Below are 20,969 nucleotides of genomic sequence, written 5' to 3'. Positions count from 1 at the left end.
TAGATTTGATTAATTCTCAAACTCTATTGTATTTCCATATTGCAGATTTCTGTGGCCATTGGCACTGGGGATTTTAGAGGAAAATGTCTCAATAAGACCCCAGCTGCTACATCAAATTAATTCACAGAGATATTTGTTGAGCTACAAACAAAGTATCTGTAAAGCAGGAAGTTTCATTTGTCCTCTGCCCTTTTTTTTACTGCTCTACAAGTAAAGAGCTTGGAACATTCCTCAGGAATGTGGAGAGCATGCATTCTGTCTAGAGATAAATTCTGGGAGAAGGAGACAAGGGAGAGAAGGAAAAAGAGAAGGAGGAGGAAGGGAAGAAGGTGGGGAGAAATAGAAAAGGAAAGAGGAAAAAGAGGACGGGAAGGAGGAGCAATATATTGATGATGGAGGAAGGAGGAGAATTTAGCATGCAGTTACTAAGTACTGAAAAGTACTGTCAATGGAACCAGCCAGTCTGTACCTCTGTTTACTTGAAATATGCATACCAAGGCCTATGTCAGGGGTTGGGATTATTAGGCCCATTTCACAGAGTTGGGGAAAAGGAGCCCTCCAGCACAGAGAGGTGAAGGAGGTCTGGTGAATCAAGAATACACATGAGAGAACTGAGAGAAGCACTCAGTCCTGCCTCCATGATACATTGCTGACTAGGCTGAGTCCTTTATGCAGGATAAACATGGAAAATGGAGAGAAGAGCATTTCTACCTCTTGGCAGGTAATGGAGGAGTTACCTGACAGGCCACTCAGAGGAGGGTGGCAGTCCCTGCTCTGTCCAAGGCCATCCTGTGTATAGGGAAGACGGGGCTTTTTGGGGGCCTCAGGAGTTTTTCTTAGGGCAAAGTGCTGTTTGCGCTGTTTACTTATCTTCAGCTGAGCATGTCCCTGCAGCTGACCTCCTTTGGGCCTGTAGGAAAGAGAAGAAAGAAAGTAGGAAAGTTGGATTTTTTTTTGACGATCTTCTAGCCCACAATGTCTTCACAGCCTTCCTCATATATGTACCAAGAGACCTAGTCACAATCTATAAAAGGGCATGGAACACCAGTGGCCTAGCAAATAATATATCAATGTTGTTTATCTCATTTCACTTTTTACTAAATTTCATATTTTGCCCCAAGTCTGATTTATTTTAGGCTCTTGTTAGGTTGAAAGGGTTATTTCATCTTTGGGTGTATTGAGTACCCAGGGCAGAGGAGGTTTGGTCTCCCTTAGAACTAGCATCCTCCCTTCACTGTGCTCCTATTCAAGCATGTGCCTCATATCCCCCAAATTCTCACCTTCAAGGTGCTCTTACTTTAGGTTCTAAACTGGAGCCTGATCTAACATGATCCCATCTCCCTCCCTGCTAAGACATTCTGTGCTTTTTTTTAATGTTATTTGTTAAGCACTTATTATGGGTCGAACACCATTCTAAGTCCTGGAGTAAATAGACGTTCACTAGGTTGGACACAGTCCCTGTCCCGCATGGAGCTCACAGGCTAAGTAAGAAGAAGAACAGGTGAACTGAGGCACAGAGAAAGTGTTTTGCCCAAAGTCACACAGCAAGCTTTGGCAAAGGCAGGATTAGAAATCAGGTCTTCTGACTCCCAGGGCCATCCTCTTTTCACTAGGCCAAGCTGCTTCCTTGTTGATGCTTCATTTGGGCCCAAGGGACCCAAGTATGGAGTGATACTGGCAGAATTACCCTACTTCATTATCCTACACATGAACAAACATGACCAGCGGCCATGCGGTCCACCCTGACAGTTTCTTCTTCAGCAACAAAGAATGACATCCTCTGGAATCCGATGATTGCTATGATGCTTTCATTCTCAGTCCATTTGTGGCTTTACCAGTGCTAAAGAGAATGTAGAATTAGATATAATCCCCTAATCTTGCAATGAATTTGCCACATTTTAAATATACTTACCATTCACCATTCTTCTGAGTTCAGACTTAACTGGCCACAACAATTGGATATAAAGGCCACAACAAATGACATTTGTCAGTGATTAGCATCGCTTCAGGCATATTGATGCAGTAAAGATGGTCATGAGTCCTGTAGGAGAATTCGGCTCTAAGTGGCCATCACAAATTTCAAAGGAACAATTCATTCGTGCAAAGCACTGTACTAAACACTTGGGAGAGTACAATTTAACCACAGACACATTCCTGCCCACAAGGAGCTCACAGGCTAGAGGGGGAGACAGATATTAATATAAATAAATAAATTACAGACATATACACATGTGCTCTGGGGATGGGAGTGAGGATGAATGAAGGAGCAAGTACAAGCAACGCAGAAGGGAGTGGGAGGAGAGGAGAGGAAGCTTAGTCAGGGAAGGCTTCTTGGAGGAGATGTACCTTCCATAAGGTTTTGAAGGAGGGGACAGCAATTATCTGTCTGATATGAGGAGGGAGGGTGTTCCAGGCCAGAGGTAGGATGTGGGCGAGAGGTCGGCGGTGAGATAGACAAGATCAAGGTACAGTGAAAAGGTTAGTATTAAAGGAATGAAGTGTGCGGGCTGGGTTGTAGTAGGAAAGTAGCGAGGTGAGGTAGGAGCGGGCAAGGTGATTAAGTGCTTTAAACTATGGGTTTAAATCTAAACCCTGGGTTTTGAGAAGGCTCTGGGAATTTGGATGGCTGCTTCACAAATTGAAGCAGTGAGCAAATGGGGCCTCCTGCCATGGCTCATTCAGAGTGTGATTTCAAAGTACAGAGATTGGCGTAAACAAAAAAGGTGTGGCTTCATGGAAATGATGGTTTTATGTGGGGTCCAAGACCACCTTTGCCCCCTTTCAAATGAGACCTTGCAGGTGGTGAGAAAAGCTGGACAGCTGCAAGTGTGGTGCTGTTCTACTTTATAAAACCTGCCAAGCTACAAGCGCTATTACAGAGGCCTAGATAAGGAGGAAATTCCTTAACCTTCAGTTCCACCAAGTTTATACACTATTGCTTATGAGTTGTTGTGAAGTTGGCAGCAATCGTACGGACTTTGGCCTGCCTTAAGGATTTCCCTGTGGTTTTTGTGTTATTATTTTGCTGTCAGGATACTGTTACTGTAAGATAGCTGCTTAGTCTTCACCTCCTGGTGGAGCTTCCTTGTTACCAGAGACCATAGGGTAGAGGAACATGATACAGAAATAGTTTTCTTGTCCCATTCCCAACAACACTTTATCGTAACTGTGAGTCATGATGCCAGAAGGGGACAGGTCACTTGATGTCAATTTTTTCGAAGGGGAATCAACCTTTGGCCATTTTATAATCTGGCACCTCCTGCTTTTTGTGTACTCTTAGTGGCCTAAATTCTTATGCACTGAAATAAAACACTAAAATGTAATGACCCTAGGATAAGAGCACATCACTCCCAATACAATTTAGCATGCTTTAACTTTATTTCACTTTTCTTGCAAAAGGAAAAATTCAGATCAGAGGCACATGAGCCCTTTTACATCTTACGGTAGCCAGGATTTCTGACCTGAGAGACAAGTATGTCCAAGTCTTCCCCCTCCTTCTTCTTCTTCTTCTCACCCCACCCACTGCAGTAGAGAACCAGCTGATAGAAACTCTCTCTGGGATTCTCATCACATGCTGATGCAGGGAGAAGAATGGCTTCTCCACAGCACACAAGCAGTTGACTGTAGCTTCAAGGAATCACCCTGCACCTCCGGCTTTGATAGGAGGGGAGGCCAGGGTATGTCAGGGTTTCAGGACCGATCATGTAAACTTGGCCATCCAAATAGTAGTCAATGCTGTGTCCCCAACAGGAGTTTTGTTACTCCCACTGATAATTATGGCATTTTTAAAACTCTTACTATGTGCAAAGCGCTGTGGTAGATACAAGGTTAAGGGATCGGATGTAGTTCCTGTTCCACTTGAGGCACACAACCAATATTATTTCCATTTTACAGAGGAGGAAATTGAAAGCCAGAGAGATGTGCCCAAGATCATATAGTTGACAAGCAACTTGAGCTAGGTCTCCTGACTGCAATCTGGTGCTCGTTCCACAAACCCACTCTGCCTTCCCCCGGGGACCTCTTACTCCTGGGGAGTTGAGCCCACCTAAAGAGGAGGCAAGAGGAGTGTAGCAGAGAAAGCAGTATGGTGTAGCAGAAAGAGCACAGGCCCAGGAGTGACAAGATGTGGGTTCTAATCCCAGTTCTGCCACTTGCTGCTGTGTGACCTTGGGTGAATCACTTAACTTCCCTTTGCCTCAGTTTCCTCCACTGTAAAATGAGTATTTAATACCTGATCTTCCTCCTACTTAGACTGTGATCTCAGGTGGCACAGGGACTGTGTCCAACCTGATTAACTTGTATCTATCCAAGTGCTTAAAATGGTGCTTGACACATAGTAAGCACTTAACAAATACCATTTTTAAAAAAGGAAAGCTTTCTTGTCTTTATTCAGCCTGTCCAAATCTGACAGGAACCAAGCCCAAAAGGAAGATATAAGACTACCTCAGAAAAAGAAATCAGGTAAAGTTGGGGAAGTATCTTATCAATATTTCATTCTACCATTTTCATAGATTTGCAACCTGACCTTTAAATTATTATATGCCATCTGCTAAGGCACAGTGGAAGCCTCTTCCCGCTGTAAGGATTCTGTGATCTACAGTCTAATGGTTCTCACCTCAAAAGTTGCCCTCTTTTCACTTAATTTACTTAGTCCTACTATGATGTTGAAGAATTAAAAAGAACTGTGACTAACATGATTAACTCCATATTCCAAATTAATATCAACCTTATCAATATCTAGCAAGGAAATGGGTTAATAGATTCTCATTTATGGTGTTTTATTCTGACAACAGTTGCTCTTCTTTTCTCCTCCTCTTTCTTTACAGGTCACTTCATTTCTGCCATGCAACCTTCTTATTCTTCATTATTCATTTCATTAACAATTATTCAGCAAGTATCTCAGGATTTATCTCTATTTGCCTGTTTCATGGTTGGTCCAGCATTTTGTATACTTATAATAAATAATAATAATCCATCTCTGCACACAGTAAGTGCTTAATAAGTATGATTGATACTATGATCTAATGATTCCTTAATATAAAAATGTTATCTTACCTAGTACCTAGGGTTACTTAGACAACATAGGAAGAATTAAGTCATTGAATTTATTTTTCATTTGCTCTATCCCCTCCTGAGGCCTGACCCTGGAATTCTCATTTCTACCTTGATTTTTTCATGAGACTTTCTTATAGAAATATAACACCCATGAAAGTTTACTAAACTAGTGGACCAGAGAGAGGAGGAGGGAAATACTGCACTGATATTTCACTTCCTGAAAAAAACATAAAAATGTCTGGTAAACGGGAACTGAAAATGAACAAGTGAACTTCCATAAATGTATTTCTTGCTCAGAAAAAAGATAGTACAGTGTACAGTTATTCTGACCCTCCGATATCTCCACCATTGATATTTCAGCCTCTTCATATTGAAGGCTGTTTCCTGATCTGCTTACTGTTTTACAATAGACACGTTCTTGGTACTTTGATTAAATCAATCCTGGTTAAAAGCACCACCAATTGTCCAGAGTTTCTGCTCAATATGGAAGGGAATGGGCAGTCATTGGAGGTCTCTGAGGCCTGGGGAGACCTGTGCAGAATGATGTTTTAGAAAAGTGATCCGGACAGCAAAGTGAAGTATGGACTGGGAAATGGGAGATTGAAGAGAGAAGGTCTACAAGGAGGCTGATGGAGTAGTCAAGTCAGAATATGACAAGTGCCTGGACCAGCATTCAGAGAAAGGGGTGGATTCTGTAAATCTTATAGAGGATGAACTGACAGGATATGGTGTGACAGACTGAATATGGGTATTCAAAGAGAGTGAGGAGTCAAGGATAATACCAAGGATATGAGTTGAGAAGTTGGGGGGTGTTGGTTTTTCTCAGCTGTGATGGGAAGTTAGGTAAAGGAGAGAATTTGGGAAAAAGAGGAGGAGTTCAGTCTTGAGGATGATGAACTTGAGCTGCCAGTCCTGTCATCATGTAGAGATGTCCTGAAGGTAGAAGGAGATGAGAGAATGCAGAGAATGAGGGAAGTGGGGGCTAACGAGGTAGATTTGGGAGTCAGCTAAGAGAAGAAGTGGTAATTGAAGCCATGGAAGCAGGTGAGCTTCCATGATGCTTCTTCCATCACATTCCAACTCAGACTTCATTCTTCTCAAGGTAACCTACTCACTGTGCCTTGTTTTCATCTCTCCTGCTGCTGACCTCTTTCCTGCTCTTCTGCCTGGAACTCCCTCCCCATTCACAGCTATCAGACTACTCTCTTCCCCTCTTCAATGCCCTTCTGAAATCACATCTTCACTAGTGGGCCTTCCCTAGTTAATCTCTCATTCTCCCTCAATTGCCACTTGGCCACTTCCACATCACCTAAATAATACACACTCCTGCAACACTTATTTACATATCTTTATACTCTACTCCCTATAGACTCTCTTCTGGCCAACTCATTCCCCATCGACTCACTCCCTGACGGCCCACTCCCTTTTGAATCCCTCCCTGTCGGCTCACTCCCTGTCAGCTCACTCCGTCAGCTCATTCCCTGTCGACTCCTTCCCTGTCAACTCACTCCCACTCGAATCATTCCCTAATGGCCCACTCCTTGTTGACTCATCCCTGTCGGCTTACTCCCGGTTGGCTCCCTCCCGGTTGGCTCCCTCCCTGTCGGCCCATTCACTGTCGACGCGCTCCCTGTCGGCTCACTCCCCATCGACTCCCTCCCTGTCGGCTCACTTCCAGACGGCCCACTCCTCTTGACTCATTCCCTGTCCCAGTCGGCTCCTTCACTATCGACTTATTCTTTGTCAGTTCACTCCCAGTCGATTCATTCTCTGTCGCCTCACTCCCTGTCCACTTATTCTGTCGATCCCCTCCCTATTGACTCCCTCCACCCAACCCCCCTTCTCTAAGTCAGTTTTGTGCCTTCTATGTGTATCATTCAACAATAGTTTATGGGCTGGTTAAGCATTGATTCTGTATGAACTGTATCTGCTGATCAAAGATGGCTGGTGTGAGGAAATAATTCTCCCACTGTAGAGAGCCTGACTTTTTTTTAAGACTAGGCCTCATCTCTGGCCATGGAGACTGTTTCTGATGTTTTATAAGTCTGACAACAGAACCAAGTACATATAGATTCTCCAAACCTTCTTCCCTCAGGTGATGCCTTGACTCCTAAACTGTGAGCCCCAATGTGTCCTTTTATTGTTTATTGTTGTAGTGCTTTGTACAGTGCTCTGCCCAAGGTAAGCACTCAATAAATACACTTGACTGACAAGGACTATGTCCAATCTGCTTACACTGTATTTACCCCAGCACTTAGCACTTAACAAATACCATAATTATTATTATAAAAAGAAAAAGAGACAGCATAAGTTCATTAGGCAAGCAGTGTGGCTCAGTGGAAAGAGCTCAGGCTTCAGAGTCAGAGGTCATGGATTTGAATTCCGGCTCTGCCACTCGTCAGCTGTGTGACTATGGGCAAGTCACTTAACTTCTCTGTGCCTCAGTTACCTCATCTGTAAAATGGGAATTAATTGTGAGCCTCAGGTGGGACAACCTGATTACCCTGTATCTAGAACAGTGCTCTGCACATAGTAAGCGCTTAACAAATATCAACATTATTATTAAACAATGAAGCCAGGGTCTGATCCTTGTAGAACGGAGGTGATCCTGGATTGGTCAGCTCTATTTATCAGGCTGAAACTCCCCTCGCCATTCACCTCTGTTCCATTGCACTGTCCAATGGTAAACAACCATTAACAGAAACACTCTAAAAGCCCACATTGGCTCTATTTGTTCTGGGGCTCTCTACTCAGCAGCAGAGACATTGGAGAACAATCCACATGATTCCACAAGACTCAGAAATAAACTGGGGAAAAGATGACAATGAAAAATACTTATTGACTAGGCTAGGGCTAGTGACAAAGGTGAAAATAGAGACTGATAAAATCAGACTTGGCTTCAAATAGGAGGAGAAACTAATCGGTAGTGTTTAGTTGGCATGTACTACATATAGTGTATTGACCTAAGCACTGTGCTAGAGGTAAAAGGCCCAATCTTTGTACCCAGGGAGTTTAAAATCTAACATGGGTATCAACATACCTAGCATTCCTTGGAAGCAAACTGCTACCACATGAATGCAAGCACTTATCCTATCCCGCCTTGATTATTTTATCAGCCTCCTCGCTGACCTCCCTCTCTCCTGTCTCTCCCCACTCCAGTCTATACTCCACTCGGCTCCCCGGATCATTTTCCTTCAAAAATGTTCAGACCATGTTTTCCCATTCCTCAAGAAACTCCATTGGTTACCCACCCATTTCCTTAACAAACAAAAACTCCTCACTATCAGCTGTAAGGTATTCAATAACCTTGCCCCCTCCTAGCTCACCTCGCTGTTCTCCTACCACAATCCGGCCCTCACACTTTGCTCCTCTAAAGCTAACCTTCTCACTGTACTTCGATCTCGTCTACCTCACCACTGACCTCTGGCCCATATCCTACCTCTGGCCTGGAATGCCCTCCCTTCTCATATCAGACAGATAATTGCTTTCCCCCACTTCAAAGCCTTATTGGAGGCACATCTCCAAGAAGCCTTCCCTAACTAAGCCCTTCTCTCCTCTTCTCCCACTCTCTTCTTCATTGCTCTGACTTGCTCCCGTCATTCATCTTCCCTCCATCCCTGCAGCCCATATATATATAACTGTAATTTATTTATTTACATGTATTAATGTCTGTCTCCCCCTCTAGGCGGTGAGCTCGTTGTGGGCAGGGAATGTGTCTCTTTGTTGCTGTACTGTTCTCTCCCAAGCGCTTAGCACAGTGCTTTACACACAGTAAGCGCTCAATAAATATGACAATGAATTAACGAATAATGCTCCTTCCTATGTCCAGTTATTTTAGTTCTGGCTTCCCATCTAGGCTGTAAACTCCATAAGGACCTGGATCATGTCAGGAAAGAGGATGGCCTAGTGGATACAGCAAAGGCCTGGGAATCCAAATGATCTGGTTTCTAATCCCAGCTCCGCCACTTGTCTGCTATATGTGACTTTTGCAAATCATTTAACTTCTCTGTGCCTCAGTTACCTCATCTGTAAAATGGGGATTAAGAATGTGAGCCCCACATAGGATAGGGACTGTGTCCAACCTGATTAGCTTGAATCTCCCCCAACACTTAGAACAGTGCTTGGCATAAAGTAAGTGCTTAACAAACACCACTATTCTTATTATTATTATTACTACATACACTGCACTCTTCCAAGTGCATAATTTAGTGCTATGCACAAAGTAGGTGCTTAATAAATACAACTGATTAATTGGTTGGATGGTTCTCCAAGGCAGAAACAGTTCCTAGGAAAGGAAACAGAAGTTTTGACAGTTTTAGGGCTAGTGGATTCGTTCCAGAATGTCAACAGCCAGCACCTGCCCACACAGTAACATTCTGGTCTCACTTCAGTGGGATTCAATAATTACTAATTGTGACAATTGATTCCCCTATGTCAAGTATTTGCAGCTCAAGGTGGTTGGAATGTACAGTGAGATCCTATTCTTGGACTTAGAGGGGCTCTTCACTGACCCATTGCAATCACAATACTGCAGTCTTAAATCAAATGGAGCTGAGTAAAAAGATGTTTACCCATTCTCTGGATTTTCTTTAAGAGAGTATTTGTTCTTCGTGCCACAACCAGCCTCATAGACTTCGAAGTCTGTGTTTTGACTTCAGCTATTCTTCCCAACAGGAGCAGGTGTTTGAGACCCAAATTGGCCCTATAGACGACACCTACCACAAGCCAGGAAAAACAATAGACAAAGAAAGCTGAGTGATGCCAACTAATAATTTTCCTGGTCTTTGTAGTGGTGAAGCATTTTGTCAGCTGCCTAAAGAATGTGTCCCTCAAAGCAGCGACTTTCAAAGTATGATCTGTTCCTGAGGAAAGCCCACATTCCTAGCCTTTTGGAGAGGGGGGTGTGTGAAAAAAATAGCCTGGTTATAGCAGAAGGGTTTAAAACCCTTATCCATTCCATGGCTCCTACCCACTGCCCAGATTCCACACCAGCATTGATTTTGTCGGATCAAAACGGCCATACAGAAAGACTATAAGCACCAAAAGTTTGCAAACATCTGTCTCAAGGCAGGACAAATGGGCTTTTCCTTTTAAAATGCCAAAAGCACTCCCTGCATTTCACCCCACCCCCTTCCAAACACTGATCTGTGCTTTGAGGATTCAGGTCAGTTATTTCCTCTGGAAATCAAACACGGTCAAGGAAGCTTCCATAACAGTTCAGTGATACTTTACGAGATGCTATGTCACAGGTTGAAGTTCTGGTTCCTTTTCCTTTATATCGGGTACCATTCTGGGATAAACCGAAGAGGGGAGTTGGCTGTTGGCTGGAGGAAAGGAGTCTAGATGCAGGATCATCACTGTTTTTTAAATTAACCATTAAAACCTTGAGACCTTGGATTGAAAGCCTTTTTCTCCAGAGTGTGCCTTCCATCTTGTGAATCACTGATTCTGAGCATGGATATATTAACAGATTTTAGCTATGTTAAAATGAAAACTTCTGTGCCAAGTGAGGAAAGTGGAAATGGTGGAAGTGTATAAATGAGAACTAGAAACTTCATCATCACCATCAGCAACAGTTTTCCCTACCTTTTGGGACCGATCTTCAGTTTTTTCTGCTTGTTGCTCCTGCCAGATTGATTTGTGATCATTTTTCCCCTTCTGGAGGATGTTCCTTGTTTCTCTTCTTGTTCTGCAGCTAATGAACAGGCCTGCTGAAAGCATCAGTCATAATGTCAGCCTACTCTGTTCAAACCAGAGGAGTTCTCCTGACTTGAGTTGGAGAAATTAAACATAAGCTTAAATAAGACTAACAGCACCTTTGGCAAGGGGCAGCCAGTAATAGCAGCACGGGTCAAGCAAGGAGAAATGGCAGCTGATCCCACCCCCATTGAGCTTCACCCTGCCTCTATCACTGTGACCAAGCTCACTGTTCCTGCCCCAGCCATAGCTGTTATTAAGAGGTTCCCTCCAGGACTCTCCTTCACACCTCTCTGACTCAGATGTAAGCCCCAGGGGGACAGCCTGCAGTGGAGGCAGCTATACACATATCGGCAGCAGCGGGGAATTGGAGGGGATTCGGGAAGCTGTGTTTGGCTACCCTTTCTCTATAGTTACCTGCTACTGTTGCTGCTGCTGCTTCTGCTGTGATGGATGCCCTATTCTAACCTATCCACCACCACTGCCTCCATGGTGACCATCTCTATGGACATTTATCACTTAAGCTAAAAGTAGGACTTGAGGATCCCCATGGCCATCTTTTGAGCGGCCAGTGCTATCCTGACGTCTTATTTACAGACAAAACATTTAAACCCATCATACAATCTGGATACTCAAGGCACAGGAATGATCCATCACAGGCCTACTGGGTGGACTCTCTCTTCTCAACTCTGTGTCAAGTAAGCAACATCATACGATCCATCCCATATGGGTCCTGAGCACTGCTCTGGGACCTGCAGGGAGTTGGTTACACTCCACCACCCTAGAACACTGGAATTTCTTTATGAAATCCTCTCATAAGAATCCCAAATGGAAATTAAGTTACATGAAACAGTTTTCAGAAAGTATGGCCAACCTCCCAATAAACACTTCCTGAACAGTCCTCTCCCTGTTCCTGCTCACACTTCCTAATTGGTCTGAGAATACAAGAGGGTAAGTGGGGAAGCCAGATGGGTTGTTTTCCAAACCCTTCAATGCTAACAGTCATCCAGCCATTTGGGCAGAGGTTTGGGGCTCTTTGTTAGGGTCAGTCCTGAAAGCCTTGTCTGCTAGAGAATGAGATTCTGTTGCTTTATCAATCAATCAATGGTATTTACTGAGCATTTACTGTGTGCACAGCACTGTACTAAGCACTTGGGAGAGTATAACTTAACAGAGTTGGTACTCACATTCCCTGCCCAGAGTGAATGGAGGGCCATCTGCATAAACTCCCAAGATATGACCATAAGCCACCTGCATGTTAGGACTCCCTCTGCCTCCTCCCCAACCATTTGATTCCTTGCTCCAAAGAAGATTTTTCCACTGGCTTTTCACTCAAGGCTTTCACTTGCCCTGGAAGCCGCTGGAGAAACATGCTAACTTTCCAACCCCCTGGAATGAGACTGCCCCCTCACCTTCACGCTCCCTTTCTTTCAATTAAAATGCTTGCCTGAATAATTATACTCCCTAGGCCCAAGAAACAAGTGGTACCTTTTGTTTTGGCTGTCCCCAGGAAAGGGATGAAGCCAGGGTTTTCAGGCTTCCGCTCGTCAAGCTGTAGGTCACTGTCTTGGTCACATTTTTCATGTCGAGTAAAGAAAAGTCACATCTTGACCCCGAACCTTTTTCCTCTGGGTTATTGTGACAGATGTGCAGGGAGGAGTAAGCTGAGTAAGCTTTCTCCTTCTGCTCTGCAGGCAGAGGGAGGCTCCGGGAGAGACAACACCAGGTCAGCCTAGGCTCAGCACTTAAGGATGGGAAGGAGCCCTTTGCCTCTGAACTTCTTGGGTATCCTGAGTGTGGGATCAGACAGGTTTGGGGCTGTGCGGGGTGGCCTCCATGCTGAACAGTGATCGCATGACAGTAAAAAGTGCCAAAGGAATGGCAGCTGCTGGTATCTTCTGGTGACCTAACAGGATGCCGAAAGAGCTGGGAAGTCCAGGCTTGGCCATCTGAAGAATCCCTGTATCTCTCCCACCCCTGGCTCAGTTGATCAGCACTATCCCAAGATGACATCCCTTTTCCTGATGAGGACGTCACTAATACAGCAGTACTTCCTGAGTGAAGGTGGCTTAAGATCTTACTCTCACCTTTGATGTCGGTCGCTACGAAAAACCCGCTTGTGTACATGGAAGTGAAGGTTAATTTTTTCCCTGAGGTTTGCACAGAGCAGGTACTTCTCAGGGACGTCCTCTCAGTTATTCGTGTTTTATCGTCCACTCTACATTCACTGTCCATCTTATCCTGAGACCCCTTTGTCATCTCTTCTTTCCCTAAATGATTGTTGTTTTCCATGGTGGAGCCTGATCCTGGGGACAGACATGGTTTCAAAGCTTTCTGGGGTGAGGGACCGTCCCACTTTGGCCCCACTCCTCTATCTTGGCATTTCGCATCCAATTCTAATTCTCCGTGCCCTCTGCAGTCACCACAAAATCGCTTTTCTTGCTCTTTGCCTCGTACAACTGGTAATTCAGGGCAAGTCTTTTCTGGTGGTAATTTGAGGATATACTTTGGAGAAAGAGAGGTCCCTGATTCAGAAACCTGGGGTGGCATTGCAGGCAACATACTGCTTTCTGCTGGGGTCCCGGGACACTGCCCGACCACTGCATCTGCAGGTTTATGCAGAGTGAACCCAATGGGGTCTCTTTCCTCTGATGAGCCAAGCCTGGGTCCTGCAGCAAATGATGTTGAGTTGATGGTCGCTGAATCTGAAGTGTTAGCTCTCCCATCATCACCTCTCTCTCCCTGGTAAGGTTTCCCTCTCTCACATTCCGTGCCATCCATATGTCGAGTGGATTCATTGAATCTTTTGTCCCAGTTCCCCTCTTCTTTTTGAGCACTGTGTTTCCCAGATGGAGGGGAGTTAGCATCAGAATAACCATGTAGTGTTTCAGGGCCCTCGCTACATCCTTCACTCCTCCGAGTCTTCAAATCTATGGGGTTTTCTCTGCTCTGCATCTCTTCGACCTTGAGTTTTTTTCGCTCTGATGGTAACTTTTCAACCTCTTTCATGGATTTGCTAGCGCTGCACTTGTGAAGCCGAGGAATCATCTGTGCTCTCTGATGCTGCTCCTGGCTATCACCATCGTTACAGGGGATGCTCTCCAATTCCAAGGCAAGACTGAGAGAGTCTTGATTTGCAGCTGTTTCCTGAAGCTCGGGCTTCTGATTAGGCCTATGGTTTGGGGGCAATAAAGGGTTTGTGCTCTCCACATCTTTCCCCCGACTGGATGTAATGCAACAGTTCAGTGTAGAAGTGGCCGTGCTTTCTACTGAATGTGATGTTCCCATCACTTCTGCCAGAGTGTCTGATTCTGCTGGCAAGGAAACCACCTGAGATACCTGCTTAGCTGGAGGGTGGGAATCCACAGCTTTGCGTCCTCTGGGAGAAATGGCTGGTGGGGAGGAAATGGGGCTTCCACATGTGAAGCTCCTGCTGCTGCTGCCTCTTCGCTGCACCATCCCCTCTCCCCTTGCTGCCTCCTTTTGATCAGGAATCGAGTCTTTCATGTCTAGCACCAGGGTCTCCTTTTGCTTCAGTTTCTTGGTGTTTTGGCTGGTTTTGGCTTTCTGATAGATTTTCTTAAATGTGTCATCCCCATATATTTGCCACTTCTCCTGCGAGAACATCTTCAGCTTCCTTTGACTGCATTTTTTGCCCCCAGCTGCACATTTAGCTTGCAGCCCTTCCTCCGCAGGCTTTTTACTGTCATTCATCTCCTCAAGTGAGACCTGTTTGTCCACAACGTTAGTCTGGGGCAAGTCATCCACTGCCCCTTGACGGACGAGCATCCGCGGGTGGCTGTTGGGAAAATCCACTGTACGCAGAGCGTGGCTGGTGGCGAGGGGCAGCTTGGCTAAATAGGCGGCCTGGGCATTAGCCCGCTTCTCCTGCCAAGACTTTGTGCTCTCAATGAAGGGAAGAGAATTGCTCCTTGTGACGGGGACACAGTCTATGGTGGTGGAGAACTGAGTCGGGACTGAGTGAAAGAATATTGGCTTGGATTTGTCAAGGGGATTGTAGGTGGATTTGGCCGAGCAGAATGTGATGTTTTTCTTCCTGGTGGCATCAAGAGACCTGATGTCAAAATGAAAGGAGTCCTTGTACGTATAAGGCATTGGCAGGTCGATACTTCCCTGCTTTGAAAGGTTGGTTTTCCGGGGTCTCACGTTGTCTAGCTGTGTGTCATCCACCACTGCCTTATTGTGGGAAATCAACTTGGAGATGTGTTCTTCCAGGTTCTTCTTCTCTAGAGTTAATGTAGTTGCTTTCTCCCCAGGCTCCAGGTTAGAAATGTTGATCACCGGGCCCTTTGAAAGACTGGGTGGGGTTTCATTTTCAGCTTCCAGGCTGTGTTCAGACAGGCTGTTGAGGGGGCTGGAAGACAGCATCTGCTGCTCTATACTATCAGAGCGTGAGAGATAGCCAGAATCAGTACTCTCACACTTCTTTAGTTTACACTCTGAGGTTCTAAAGTCCCAGTGTTTGTCTGTGAGCGTTGCTTGCTGCCTTTGCAACTGCATGTGCTTGGTTGCTGTGGGGGATCTTTGCTCCTGCATCTTCCATCTCTGGTGCACATTTGCTGGTAGAAGTCCTGGTGAAGATGTGTTCTCAGGATTCAGGGTGGCCTCCCTGTCTAGGCCACTGAGAGTAGGCTCCTGACTATGAGAAAGCTCAGGTTTAGTCCCCATACCTTGGGATGTAAGAGAATGTAATGACTTCTGCCCAGGACTCTGAAGCATTCTTGCAGCGTCCAGTGAGGAAGAGCTCTCCAAAGCCTGATCTTCCATTCCCATCGCCTCTTTTTCACCAACACTACCATGTGACTTGAGAGTCTGCCCCGAGACTGGGTTTTCTGCTGTTTTTTCCATATCCTCCTGAAGGCCGCTGCCATTGCCATCTGATTCCAGGGACTGCCTGGCATTGTTGATATGCGTCTGGGTCCTCCGGTGTTTGTACAAGTTGCTCTGGGTCTTGAAAGCGATGCCACAGGTTGTGCAGGGAAACGGTCGTTCTCCTGTGTGAGAGCGGATGTGTTTTTCCAGGACACTTGGCTTCAGGCAGTCCCGCCCACAGTGCTTGCAAAGATATTTTCCTGCATTTTTTGACTTCCCTACAGTGGCTAGGGCTACATTGGAACACAAGCCACCCGGGGACAGAACTGGTAAACTCCCCACTATATTCACTGTCAAGGTCTGGCCCGGCTGGCTCTGAGAATGAGATGGGTCCATCTTCTCCGAATGCAGTAGGGGACTCAGGATTAAAGGGAAGTTGCTGCTTTCCAGGCTCAAGCCACTGCTGCTGGTGGTGACCACTTGGTGGCATGATTGAAAGCCCCCGGGCTGGATCGGGTGGAACAGAGGGATGGTGAGGGTCTTCAGGTATACGGTGGGAGGCAGACCTTGATCGGGCTGAACGATCGCAGAGGTCGGGTTCAGCTGGGGTGAGTGCTGCACGTTAGCAACTTGAAGGCAGGAGATGTGGACTGACGGATCTGTTCTCGGCGCTGCGGAACAGGCAGGCCGTCGGGCCTCCATCTCACATGGTTTGGGTCAGCTCCACGTGCAGAGTAATCTGTGGGACAAAAGCACAGAGTCATGAGGTGACTGGAGATTATTCTGCTTCCCCCACAAGCAGCTGCACAAATGACCATTAAACCACTATCACATCTGCTTTTCTTCGGAGAGAATCCCAACACACCTGACCTACTTTTCATAGAGGAGAATCACTTCCCTATCTCACTGCCTCTACAGTGGAGAGCAGCAGCTGCCTAAGAACAGCCCAGTCCCTCTATTCAGCTACATCAATCCGGAGTATCAAAATCTATTGCCATCCGAGGGAAGGAGTCTGAGCCATTCAAAGCTGCTCTGTAGTCCATCCATCAAACCGGCTGGAAAGTTGAAATTAAAGTAAAGTGAGGCTCAGAATCATATACTGAAGTTCTAGCCAAAGAACAGGCTCAGAAGAGGGAGAGGAGGGGTGGGAAAAAGGTCACATGTGCTCCAATATGTCACTGAACCTGAACATCATAGAGAACCTTTGATTAGCAAAAATGTCTCCCAGGCCTACTTCCACGTCTCTGGGATCAGGATCCTGGTATGTTTGGGGAGGTTTATAGCATATTTATCTAGGACTGACTCCACTGACATTTTCATTTTCCAGTTAAGGCAAACAAGGTGCAGTATGTTTGTGCAAGTTAAAAGATTCACAGGAAAGGTTCTAAGTAAATCTTAATCCAAGGTATGTTATTAATCTCACTCTGATAGCCTCTATTTTTCTATCACTCTACCTCAAAAACTAAAGGTGAAAAGAAAATAATCCTGGGTTAAATTTAAAAATGAAATGGTATGTTTCTAGAACTGACAAATGGAGATGTTAGATGATTATGCTATCTTGGATTTATTTAGCACTTTTCTTTTGACTAGGTCAAGTGCTTCCATTCTATTCCACTTCATTCCATGGTTGGGAAGAAGGGAGTTGGCAGGGATTATTAAAGCCATTTTATAAATAGGCAAATTGAGGCAAAAAGCAGTTAAGTGGCTTGATTCACATAGTAAACCAGTAGAGTACATGCAATTAGACTCTCCTTACTGACTCCAGAGATCTTTCAATGAGACTATACTTCGAATGACCATGAAGTGTGAGATTGTCAAGGTGGAAGTAGGAGGGTTAATGAATTCTTATTTTCAGTTTTTTTATCCCCCAGTGAAAATAACTAGTGAGGATTTAAATGGAGAAATGAGCACTTCCAGGCCACATATCATCTTTCAGTGGCCCCACCAAAATAGTAACTCAATTCCCACAACTGGGTTCTTTCAGTTGAAAATCCAATTTAATGTTTGAAATTTAGACTGAAAAATCCCTTGCAGTTTCACATGCCCGGACCTCCAATCAGCTCACTCAGGCGCTCACTCTCCAAAGTTTGGCTGCAGCACAAAGTAATGGTTGGGTTACAATTTAATCAGCACCTGCTACTTGTGAAGGCGTCTAGCACAGGCAGAGCATAACTGAAAAAGAAACCTGAGTAATTACAGACATGTTGATTCTAATAATCAGTTTTCTGCAGAAGTAAAAAAAAAAAAAAAGGCAATGCCTGGTTGGCGTTAACTTGGGCTCAACACACCTCAAAGATTAAGTACCACATTTAAGTATAAAGAAACCAAATTGAAAGGCTTTCAATTTAATAAATATTGGCCATTTAATAAATATTTTTGAGGATGATAAGACTGCACATAGGAGGTTTGAACTAAACAAATTTGGTAATGTGTCAAAGGAAACCACACATAAGAGAAAAAAATAAAACAAAGAATCCCCAGACTGGGAGATCTCAGCTTGACCAAGCATATAACTATGTGTTTGCAAAATTGGGGTAAAGTTCTACCCAATCACTTAATTTGCATGCACAAATTTCCAGGTCTATCTCCAGATGGCAGTTGAGATCACCTGACCATCATTTTCATTTTCATCTACCGCCCTCCCGGTCCCACCTCCGACTTCTTCAACCACCTTGACCCCTTTCTCACCTTCCTTCTCTCCTTCTCTCTGCCCACTCTGATCCTTGGAGACTTCAACATCCATACGGATGTACCCGATGACTCCTCTGCCGCCCGCCTGCTATCCCTCCTCGACTCTGCCGACCTCCTCCTCCACCATACCGCGCCCACTCACCGACTCGGTCACACCCTCGATCTCGTCATCTCCTACCGCTGCACTATCTCCTCACTCACCAACTCTGAAATCCCTCTCTCGGACCATAACCTTCTCACCTGCCTCATCTCTCACACTCCCTCCCCCTGCAAATCTTCGCTACTGCCCCACAGAGACCTCCGCTCTCTCGATCCCATCTGTCTTTCCAATAGCATCTCTCCTCACCTTGCCGCCCTGTCCTCTCTTCCCACTCTCGACGAGCGGGTCTCCGCTCTCAACTCCACCCTCTCTACTCATCTCGACTCTCTCGCCCCCCTTTCCCTCCGCTGCTCTCGCTCCACTAACCCACAGCCCTGGATCACCTCCTCCGTCCGCCTTCTACGCTCCTATGCCCGAGCTGCTGAGCGCTGCTGGCGAAAGTCCAAGCACCAAGCCGACCTCACACACTTCAAATTTATCCTTTCCTGCCTTAACTCTGCCCTCTCCTCCGCCAGGCAAAGCTTCTTCTCCTCCCTCATCGACACCCATGCCCGTCACCCCCCCCTGATTGTTCTGGACCTTTAACTCTCTCCTTAGGCCCCCTGTTCCTCCCCCTCCCCATCTCTCACCCCCAATGATCTGGCCACCTATTTCCTCACGAAAATCAACACGATCAGGTCTGAGCTCCCCAAAGTCACCCCTCCGCCTCTCCCCTCCCCCCCACCAACCCCCTCCCCTACTTTCCCATCCTTCCCTGCAGTATCCTCAGAGGAGATCTCCTCCCTCCTCGCAAGTGCCACCCCCTCCACCTGCACCTTGGACCCCATTCCCTCTCACCTTCTTAAAACCATCGCCCCTGCCCTCCTCCCTTTCTTAACTTCTATTTTTAACCGCTCAATCTCCAAGGGCTCCTTCCCCTCTGCCTTCAAACATGCCCACATCTCCCCCATCCTAAAAAAACCCGCTCTTGACCCCACTTCCCCCTCCAGTTATCGTCCTATCTCCCTACTACCCTTCCTTTCCAAAATCCTAGAACGAGTCGTCTACAATCGATGCCTAGAATTCCTTAACTCCCATTCTCTCCTAGACCCCCTCCAATCTGGCTTCCGTCCCCTCCACTCTACCGAGACTGCTCTCTCTAAGGTCACCCGTGACCTCCTTCTTGCCAAATCCAATGGCTCCTACTCCATTCTGATCCTCCTTGACCTCTCTGCTGCCTTTGACACTGTCGACCATCCCCTCCTCCTCCATACCTTATCTCACCTTGGCTTCACGGACTCTGTCCTCTCCTGGTTCTCCTCTTACCTCTCTGGCCGATCATTCTCGGTCTCCTACACTGGAGCCTCCTCCCCCTCCCATCCTTTAACTGTTGGAGTTCCTCAAGGGTCAGTTCTTGGCCCTCTTCTGTTCTCCATTTACACTCACTCCCTCGGTGAACTCATCCACTCTCACGGCTTTGACTACCATCTCTACGCAGATGACACGCAGATCTACATCTCCGCCCCTGTCCTCTCCCCCTCCCTTCAGGCTCGCATCTCCTCCTGCCTCCGGGACGTCTCCACCTGGATGTCGGCCCGCCACCTAAAACTCAACATGAGCAAGACTGAGCTCCTCATCTTCCCTCCCAAACCCGGTCCGCTCCCAGACTTCTCTATCACCGTGGATGGCACGACCATCCTTCCCGTCCTGCAGGCCCGCAATCTCGGTGTCATCCTTGACTCGTCCCTCTCGTTCACCCCACACATCCTATCCGTTACCAAGACCTGCCGGTTTCACCTCTACAATATCACCAAGATCCGCCCTTTCCTCTCCACCCAAACGGCTACCTTACTATTACGGGCTCTCGTTATATCCCGGCTAGACTACTGTGTCAGCCTTCTCTCTGACCTCCCTACCTCCTCTCTCGCCCCGCTCCGGTCTATTCTTCACTCCGCTGCCCGGCTCATCTTCCTGCAGAAACGATCTGGGCATGTCACTCCCCTTCTTAAACAACTCCAGTGGTTGCCTATCGACCTCCGCTCCAAACGAAAACTCCTCACTCTAGGCTTCGAGGCTCTCCATCACCTTGCTCCTTCCTACCTCTCCTCCCTTCTCTCTTTCTACCGCCCACCCCGCACGCTCCGCTCCTCCGCCGCCCACCTCCTCACCGTCCCTCGGTCTCGCCTATCCCGCCGTCGACCCCTGGGTCACGTCCTCCCGCGGTCCTGGAACGCCCTCCCTCCTCACCTCCGCCAAACTGATTCTCTTTCCCTCTTCAAAACCTTACTTAAAAATCACCTCCTCCAAGAGGCATTCCCAGACTGACCTCCTCTTCCCCCTCTACTCCCTCTGCCATTCCCCCTTTATGTCTCCGCAGCTAAAGCCTCATTTTCCCCTTTTCCCTCTGCTCCTCCACCTCTCCCTTCCCATCCCCACAGCACTGTACTTGTCCGCTCAACTGTATATATTTTCGTTACCCTATTTATTTTGTTAATGAATTGTACATCACCTTGATTCTATTTAGTTGCCATTGTTTTTACGAGATGTTCTTCCCCTTGACGCTGTTTAGTGCCATTGTTCTTGTCTGTCCGTCTCCCCCAATTAGACTGTAAGC

The 20,969-nt window shown here is 46.3% G+C and overlaps 1 protein-coding gene across 2 annotated transcripts in view; it reads right to left on the bottom strand.

Moving 5' to 3' along the window:
- ZNF831 (zinc finger protein 831) overlaps positions 1–20,969 on the bottom strand; it is a 59,534-nt gene that overhangs the window by 12,314 nt on the left and 26,251 nt on the right. For both annotated transcript variants that reach the window (XM_029071155.1, XM_029071156.2), the window contains exons 2-4: positions 12,241–16,324; positions 10,642–10,766; positions 738–910 (exon numbers count right to left, since the gene is read on the bottom strand). In XM_029071155.1, the coding sequence (XP_028926988.1) occupies positions 738–910; positions 10,642–10,766; positions 12,241–16,287 (4,345 nt within the window). In that variant the 5' untranslated portion in view covers positions 16,288–16,324. The remainder of the gene's footprint in view (positions 1–737; positions 911–10,641; positions 10,767–12,240; positions 16,325–20,969) is intronic.

The sequence above is a fragment of the Ornithorhynchus anatinus genome, chromosome 8 (genome assembly GCF_004115215.2).
Source record: "Ornithorhynchus anatinus isolate Pmale09 chromosome 8, mOrnAna1.pri.v4, whole genome shotgun sequence".
Classification (NCBI taxonomy): Eukaryota; Metazoa; Chordata; class Mammalia; order Monotremata; family Ornithorhynchidae; genus Ornithorhynchus; species Ornithorhynchus anatinus.
Note: the sequence above shows the minus strand (reverse complement) of the source record. Positions and strands in the feature narration are given on the sequence as shown.